This window comes from Tursiops truncatus, chromosome 13 (assembly GCF_011762595.2).
Source record: "Tursiops truncatus isolate mTurTru1 chromosome 13, mTurTru1.mat.Y, whole genome shotgun sequence".
Classification (NCBI taxonomy): Eukaryota; Metazoa; Chordata; class Mammalia; order Artiodactyla; family Delphinidae; genus Tursiops; species Tursiops truncatus.
In genome coordinates, this window is record NC_047046.1 from 69,139,298 (window position 1) to 69,148,486 (window position 9,189).

General features: G+C 38.3%; 1 protein-coding gene across 1 annotated transcript; it reads left to right on the forward strand.

Annotated features, from left to right (window-relative positions):
- Positions 1–396: 396 nt before the first annotated feature.
- Positions 397–8,936, forward strand: LOC109550190 (dynactin-associated protein). Its single transcript, XM_019936384.1, has 3 exons — positions 397–431; positions 750–882; positions 8,763–8,936. Exons 1-3 carry the CDS (start codon positions 397–399, stop codon positions 8,934–8,936), a joined length of 342 nt encoding a protein of 113 aa, XP_019791943.1.
- Positions 8,937–9,189: the final 253 nt, after the last annotated feature.

Consider the following 9,189-nt stretch of genomic DNA (forward strand, 5'->3'; position numbering starts at 1 on the left):
TGATGGTGTTAAATACACTTAGAAGAGAAATTTCAGAGGATCAAACTTTTGGAAAAAAAATTCAGTATCTAAAAGTGTCAGATACAAAGAGGTCTGTTTTATTTGCTACTGAACTTTTTGCACTAGAAAATTCCTGGCACTTTTTAGAAACACAGTGTTCTCACTTGTTGAGTTAATAGATCTATAAAAGAGTTAATCCTTTTTCAATCTGAGACAAACTAGATTTCTTGACCAAAAAATGTTTTCCTCAAGATTTTCAATATTTCATCACTCCTTTGGCATTATTGCCTAGAAAATTGATTCTAATGGTTTTTATATGCATGTGAATTACTGATGAACTAAGTAGACTTCCAGGCACCAACCTTGAGACTGAAAAGATGAAGCCGCTCTAAGGCCATGGATGTTCGCAGGGCTGAGAAGGCATTCAATGGGTAGAGAGAAAACAATGACAAACTTCTACCTCATTTTTTCTTAGGTTGGTCCTAGAATAGAAGGCAGGTGTCTGAAAGATGGTGCCAAAAGGAAGAAGAGGAAGAACTGTGTAAGATTTTCAGAATCCCTTTGTGTCAGGGAGATTGTTGAGGGGGTAGTCATAGTAGCTCTCAGAAGCAGTATTTCTTGTGTCTTTCTCTCATTAATACCTCATTTCCTTCTCTAAGGTGGATCCTGTTTTAGTGGATAATTATTTATTATTCACACCGGCACTGATGTATCAGAGTTGATTTTCCACCATTTTAATTATTTCTCAGGGCTGCAGATATAAAGGGCAATGCACGAATTGAAACATATTTTTGGAGTTCAGCTTGTAGCACTGAAAGCTCAAGAATGGACAGAAAGCATGGAAAATATGTGGTGAATATTGAACACTCTGAAAACCCAGCAGTGAGTATTGTTGCTGTAGTTTAATATTTGCCTATATTGCAGTCTATCAGCATTTAACAGCAATCTAATCTTTTTACTGCAATATAGTTAATGTCATAATTTTGCATTCTTCTCCAAAAGGAAGAGTAGCCAGGTACTAATTTTTTCCTTCAACATTTCATGATATATTCTGCTCTATTATACTTTAGAAGTTATTTACTTATATACAGCATGACCACGTGATATAAAATAAATAAAACTTTCAATATTCACCATCATGTAAACATAAAGCTCCAAAGATGACTTTGGTTTAGTTTTGAAATTATATTTTTACAATTTCATTCTTAGATTTTATATATAATTTCTAAACCTGTCAAAACTCACATTTCTAAATATGTTGGAAATCCAGAAAATCCCTGAAAGATATCCTCTGAAAATCCCTACCTTGAATGAAAATACGATCATTCTGTCTATTTTAAAATCTTTTACACCAAGAATCAAGTCTTCACTATATAGTTATAAGAGGTCTCTTTAATACCAGAACAAAGGATGGAAATGTGCTAAAAATTGAAATGGTCAGTTAAAATTCACGCCAGAAGAATAAAGACAATATTTTGCCTTTGCAATTTGGAGCTGTGACAATCGGCCTGTATTAATCACCTACAAAATAAGCCAAAGAAGATCAGCTCCTGTTGTTCAGTAAGTGTTAGTTGAATAAGAGAATCCCACAGAGGATTCCTGGTTTACTGAAAGAAAAGGGGTTTGTCCCTCTGAGTCATCATACAAAGGACCCTCCTGAGGCTGTTCTCTTTGTCATTGGTCTCTGAATTTGACACTCTATAATTGGATCTTCGGGATGATGGAATATTCAGATGGAAAAAAAGAAATCCCTTTAGCCAAGTATTCATCATCTTGATAGTTTCTCTAGATAGCAACAAACTTGAAGATGTTTACAAATACTATCTTAAGCACATTTTAGAGCATATGTCTGCATAGCTGACAATATTTCAATTACCGTGGATAGTTAAGGCATAGTAATAAAAATATTTTTCTCTTAAGACCAAATTCAATAATAGAATTAAAAAATGAATTGAAAATCACAAAAAGGAAATAAATTTTGGTGTATTGTTTTTCTGTTGGGATATATGAGAACTTAAGTTAATCCTTATAAAGTTAGGGGAAAAGCTTATAGACCTTTCCTTGGTAACTATTGTTGCTGTACTCCAGTTGCCTATGGCCATTATTAGCTAAGGCTGACTCTCTGACTAAACGTTATTCACAGCTCTCCAACTATTCCAGTTTTGTATAGAGGCTTTCCTGTACTAAGTCAGAGGAACCCTGACCCAGCAAAGATTATTACTTGGGTTACAATATTACCCTGAAGCTGAGCCTAGTTCACAGGTTCTCCACCCTTGGTGTAAATGCCACCCATCATCTTCCTTCTTTGAAAGGGTTGGGATTCCACCAATGCCAGAAAATTCTGGAAAACTGGTCAGGTGAGTGAGTTGTGCTTTGTTTACCAAGCACATTAAAATATCCAAGTTCTTCAAAATATCCAGGTTCTTCAGCCACAGGCAAACTGAATAATAACTAAAGCAACAAAATCAGTACTTAGGAAAATAAGCAAGGTTGTTATTAAAGGTAAGGCCAACTTTGCTCAGGTTTACCTAGTGAATAACATGGACTTTGTTTAATCTTATTCAATAAAAGTGGAGATATTTTCTTTATTTCTTTGATATAACACTTATAGAAAAATCTAACTTAGTGAACTCTTTACTGCCAAGAGTATTCCATCTTGTCTATATTTAATAACAATCATTTAGTTTTGATATTGTTAATGATAGTTCCCAGTAGACCAATGACTTTTTACAATTCTAGTCTGACAGTTTTATGGAACTCATTGGTTGATGGGTCAGCAATTTTTATAGCTATTTAGTAATGGGTTTTAAATCAACATGGTAGGAGACAACTAGTATTTGTAGCAGGAGGAATAAAAACATTAATACGATATTAATGATAATGATAGCTAATACGTATTGAATGCATACTATATGCCAGACATCACTCTAACCCTTTTCATTAATCATGAATCCTCACAGCAAATCTATAAGTGTGGGTAGTCCTGGTAACCCTTTTTTGAGAATAAGCAAGAAGTGGCAGAGATGCCCTTGACTCACAGAAAACTTATATTATTATCCTATGAGATGAAGACCCCCAGACAATCCTATATTATTTTTGAGATTTGACAAAACATTTTGCCCAGATACATAAACTCCTGAACTTCCTGCTCTGCCATTTTCATTTTATCTTTTTCTTTCTCCTCTTTTAATGCACCTCTCCCCCCAGATCTTTCCCACTGAACTCACCCATTTTCAATCTTTATTACCCCCTTTTCTCAACAATGTTTAGCAATGACTGTATTTATTTAAATAATTATACACAAATATCTGTTTTCCTCTCTGTTATATTAGCATACAAACTCCCTAAGCGTAGAGACTTTTGTTGTTGTTGGGAACAGTTTTTACACTGCTCTGTGTCCAAGAGGAACCCAGCAAAGACATATCACAAACTGGACAAAAGACTCATCTTCTGTGTTCTTGTGACAGGCTTGCAAGTTCCATTGAGTAGAGCATCATGTGAATTATGCAAAGGAATCTCTTTGAGAATTTTTCACTAGTTTAGTGTAGTATAGTATACACTATATTAATATATTATTGTAGTTTAACATAATAACATGCCATATATACTTTAGTAGAGTGGAAATTACACTGGCCTTACCGCTGGAATGTCTGGGCACCAGTGCTTGCTCTTGGGTCATCATGAGATAATAATAGTACTACTATTATTACTACCAATAATAATAACTTCAACTCTTTTTGCTTCGATAGTCTCATTTCCAAAATGACCTGAACAGGTTGTACCTGATAAGCTGCAAGAACTTTTTCAGCTCTAACATTCTGTTCCTTATATGAATTGATGTTTCCTAATATATGCTCCACCGACAGCATCTTGCCACATAAGGGTATTTAATACATGCTTGTAATATGATAGAGAAGATGGATTCTATACATTCCTGATCTGGAACATTGATAACTTACAAAAATTAGTCAAAATGTACCATAGAATAACCTGTCTAGATTTTTTTGTCTTCAGAGGATAAGAAAACATTAATTTCTTTTAAAAGTTTCATTGTTATTTCTTTTAAAAGTCACAGTCTTGCTTATTTTTTTTTTAATTTTTTGCGGTACACAGGCTTCTCACTGTTGTGGCCTCTCCCATTGCGGAGCACAGGCTCTGGATGCGCAGGCTCAGCGGCCATGGCTCACGGGCCCAGCTGCTCCGCGGCATGTGGGATCCTCCCGGACCGGGGCACGAACCCGTGTCCCCTGCATCGGCAGGCGGACTCTCAACCACTGTGCCACCAGGGAAGCCCAGTCTTGCTTATTTTTGACTGAAGTGTTTAATTTTAGAAATTCAACACCACTGCTTCCTATTCACTTAACACTTCCAGTCATGTGTTCAAATGACCAAGAGGCTCCACCTTCAAGTGCCGTAACTGGTGATGTCCCTTCCAACTTAACTGGGGTCTGCATGAACCCAAGAGTCCTTGCACACTCAGAATGACAACACACAGACTTATCCCACGCACAGGTAACGTTTGGTATAGCAGCTTTTACCCAGGTTGGGATGTGCTCTATATGGGGATGTATATGGTCTAGTCTTTCCCAGGAAGTGCATTTAATTGTTTAATTCACCTACATTCATGTTAAGCATTTGCTGTGTTCTCAGTATAATTATAAGTCACTATGAGGTAATCTACTAGAAGGAGAGTATTTGATCGCCTCTGTTTTCAAGAGCTAATGTTCTTTGAGCACTGGGGGCTCCAATATTCTCATAGATAGAGAACACATATGAAAATAAAAGGAATAAATGTAAAGTACAAATGCAAGTTTGGGGAGGGGCAGGGGAGCAAATATGTCAGCAATGTAAAGATTAATTCACTAATTAGACTCTGATGAGACACTGGGTCATACTTGAAACTTCAAGGGTCCTACTCTATTGTGATCACCTTATTTTCTTATACTGTTCCAGCCTCTGAATCTGTATGTGACACTTTCTACAGCTCTCTTGGTTCTGACCTCTGGTGCATATAACCTTGACATAGAACCCTGCTTTGGATTTTCTCCCCTAGCTTTGAAGACTAGATTTAGCTCTCCTTGTTTCTTGATCTTGTCTGTTGGCTGAATGAACTTTACCTCAGGACTGTATCCCTGTATCTTCAGCCCTAGTGTAGAAACTTGACATTGACTATAAATTACTTACTCTGCTTGGCAGTTTGGTTGGGTTACCCTGACTCTGGAATCCCTATCCTCTGTTGCTTAATCTTGCTGTGGAGGTTCAGTAGAAAGAGTCTGAGCTTTGTTACTTGATTCTGGATAAAATATATAAACTATTGATACTGTTGCTAGGTCAATGTGAAAGAATAAATGAGTTAAAATGGGTGGAGACAGAAAATGTTTCTACTTGTTTGCAGAGGTAAAAAGCAGAACTGAAAGAGGTCTTAGATAACATATAATCTGGTGGTTCTTAACCCTCGCTGCATATTATAATCATCCAGGGATTGTTTAAGAAATATTGGTGGCTGAGCCCCACCCTAGATCAGTTAAATTAGAAACTCTGGGAGCGAGGCCCATGTAGCAATAGTTTTTAAAAGCTTCAGGTGAACTTAATGTGCAACTAATGATCAGACTATCTGATCTAGTCCCATTCCATCATTTAACAATCAAGGAAAATGTGGCCCAGGAAATTTAAGAGATTTTGCAGAACCCACATAGCTTTTGCCAGAAGTGGCTGAAGTAGGAGGAGAGCTTAGGTGTCCTATTGTCTGGCTATGTGCACTTTATTTCACTAAGCTGCTCTTTTATAATATTTTCTTAAGGTAGTATTATAGCTCCTCCCAGATGTGCATAAGTCTTTTGCCACATTCCTTTCTTGAGACTCCTTTGTATTACCTTCAATATAGGTAAAGAAGATGATATTTTTTCCTAGGTCTAACTTGGTCTTAGTGGCCCTTATTTCCTTGGCCTTGTGGACCTCGTCCTCATTCTGCTTCTGCTGCCTTGGAACTGCCACCATTTGCACAAAATCCTGACTTTTCTACAAATATCACAGCCCATATTTTGCAACATTTAAGACCTGCTCTATTCTGTCTGGAAGGCACAAGTGTTGTAGTTGTATTCCATTCTTCGAGGGTCTTGCTGTCATCCAAATGATAATGAAATCATTAATCATAATGGACGATTGAAAAATTATGTAGGTGTCACAGTGCCAGGAACTCTGCAAACATTATCTTATTTTCCCTCTCATCATTGGGAAGCTTCTGGGAGTTCTTTTCATTGTGCACTTTCAGGTATTTTAAGCCTTCGAAGGATATAATGCACTCAGGTAAATTCTCTGTGTCTCCCTAGTCATCCTAGGTCCCAGGCAGCTACTTAGATTCTGGATGATAGGAAGTTAAAAGGATTGTTACCAGGAGTTGATTCATCACTTGGTGACAGTATTTCTTAAAGGTTTAGGAATACACTAAGAACAATTTTGAAAAACCTCACAGTGTATCATTCCTCTCCTGATAACACAATCACTGACTGATACTCAGGTATGTATTGGGGCAAAAATAGGTGCATGAGGAGAACTTGCTGTGTTGAAGGTGAACCATGCAGCCTTCTGCCTGGTGAATGGAGGTTGGGAAAGGCATTCCCAATCAGCAGAACTGTTTGTGCCAAAGTCTTACCTTAGAAGTAAGCATGGTGCATTGAAGAAACAGTGGAGGCCAGTGTGGCCCCGGGCTATTGCACTAGTCCAGGACAGAGATAAAGGAAGCTTGGACTAAAGTGGTATCAATAGAGATAAAGTCACTAACATTGGGAGATGTTTAGCAGATAAAGTTAAAAGACCTTGGGAATAGATTGGGAGATTTCAAGGATAATCCCTTTGCTCCACTTTATGAAATTGAATCAAATGGATGGTAGTGCCATTTAGTGAGATGTGGAACCTGGCCAGGTTTCCCTAGCAAGATCATGACTTTGGGTTTGGACACAGTGAGACAACTCTGAGGCATCTGAGATGTGCTGTTGTGTAAGCATTTGAGGGCTAGAGGGAAGGGCTGGATTGGAGATAAACTTGAGAGTCATTTGCATGCAGATGGTGGTTAAATCTGGCCCACTGCTTATTTTTGTAAATAAAACTTTATTGGAACACAGCCATGCTCATTTGTTTACTCACTGTCTATCGCTGCTTTAACACTATAATGGCAGATTGGTACAGTTATGACAGAATCTGTATGGCTCACAAAGCTGAAAATATTTACTGTCTGGCCCTTTACAGAAAAAATTTGCTAACCCTAGACCTAGTGTGAAAAAAGACAAGGGCCAAAGAATGTCAAGCAAAGGGAGCAGATGGTTCAAGAGAGAAGAGGAATGAGCTTCAGTGGCAAATGCTACTGAGGGCTTAAGTAAGATGAGGGCTAAAATACATCAATTAGATTTTAGTGAATGCATGTCATTGGTGACTCTGTTAAGAGGTGTTTCAGAGGCATGGCAGAAGCAGACGCCAGACTGGATTAGGTTGAAGAGTGTGTAGATGGAGACGTTGCATTTAGACAACTCAGGAAATTTCATTTGCCAAATATAAAGAGAAGTAGCTAGATGGGCATTTGAAACCCGTGGGAGATTTTCTTGTTTAAGATGGGAGAGATTTGAGTGTGTTTAAACGTTGAAAGGAAGAAGTCATTTAAGGGGAAAATGGTGAAGTATTCAGTCCTGGAGGAAGGATAAATAAAAAAGTTGCTGAGGAGGTCAGAGGGGTTGGGATCCAAAGACAGATTGGCAGGTCAGCTTCAGGCAGAAGGAGGGATAGAATCTTTTGTGTCAATCAGGGAAAGAAGAGAGTGGACTTGCAGGTTTGGTACCTAGTGGGGGTTTGAAAGAGTTTCCATTTGATGGTTTCAAGTTTCTGGATGAAGTAGAAAGGAAGTAGAGTCATTTGATAGGAATGAGGAGGGACAATTTGTGTGTGAGAGTTGGTGGATGGAGGTTACAGGTATAAAGAGAGGGAAGAAGATTAAGGAAGTATTTTGAAAATGAGAGCATATCTTAATCAGAGAACTATCATAGGATGGTAGAGCAGCACAGAAAATCCATCTGAGGATGGTGGTCATACATTTATATTGAGTCTGACCTGCCCAGGTGCATGACTTTCCCCAACAGTGCGACTGTTCAAGGGAAGCTCCGGAGTAAGAAGTCACTTGTTTGCCAACTGGAAAAACGGAGAAGAGGGAAGTGCAAGAGATTTTAGGGAGTTAGTAAGTATATTGAAATAATGGGCCTTGGAACAAATGGTGGATATGGAGAGATGTGAGTGAAGCCAGGGCTGCTGGGCTGGATGTTTTAATAAAACTAAAGAAAGGTTGTTACAGGAATAATTGAACAAACAAGCTGGAAGGAGAGGACATGGTGGTTAGAGCACAGGATTCTTGAAGAAGTGATTCTGGAAGTGGAGCAGGTTGGGGTAATGACAATACCCAGGGGAAATTTGGGTGTATGGCAGAGAATTTACTATTAAAGTTTTGTTCTGCTTATGTGAAAAAACAAAAGGCCCCATATTCACCATTGGAAAATAGAATAAAAGAAGATGAGATATAGGCAGATTTTTATCTCTTCTAATGTTAGAGAAAGCATGCAGTTACTTCCATCGGGATAAAAATGTGGACTTTAAATTTCTTGAGAGATATATAGGGATTCAATGATGTTAATGCACTTGGTTATAAATAACACAAAAGAGATCATAAATGACAAGCATTTTTATCTTTCACTACTGATATTTTTTATTTACACTCTTCTTAGATGAAAGAAAATTGCTGCAATAACTGGTCTCTGTGGAAAGTCTTTTTGGCTTGTCTCTTAGCCTGTGTGATAACGACAGCAATTGGCATACTTATAATAAGCTTGATGAATAATAGGGGAAATTACAAATCTTCCATTGTTTTCCAGCTATCCCCAAAGTCGGGGAGCCTATGATTATTATTCCTTGGACCACCTCTACTACTTCTCAACCTACAGTGACCACCAGGTCAACAGAACTGACAGCTACAACCACTTAAACAGAATTTACTATCTCTGCCTTGTCCACTGAACCTACAACCACAACAACCACAACCATCGGTTCACCTGAACCTGCAACCTCAGCGGCCATGACCATCGCTTCACCTGAACCTGCAACCTCAGCGGCCATGACCATCGCTTCACCTGAACCTGCAAGCGCAGCAGCCAC

Coding starts and splice junctions, on each gene's coding strand:
- LOC109550190 (XM_019936384.1), top strand. CDS start 397: ATGGATGTTCGCAGGGCTGAGAAGGCATTCAATGG. Junction 432..749: donor GCTGAGAAGGCATTCAATGG/GTAGAGAGAAAA, acceptor ATTATTTCTCAG/GGCTGCAGATATAAAGGGCA. Junction 883..8,762: donor AACACTCTGAAAACCCAGCA/GTGAGTATTGTT, acceptor CACTCTTCTTAG/ATGAAAGAAAATTGCTGCAA.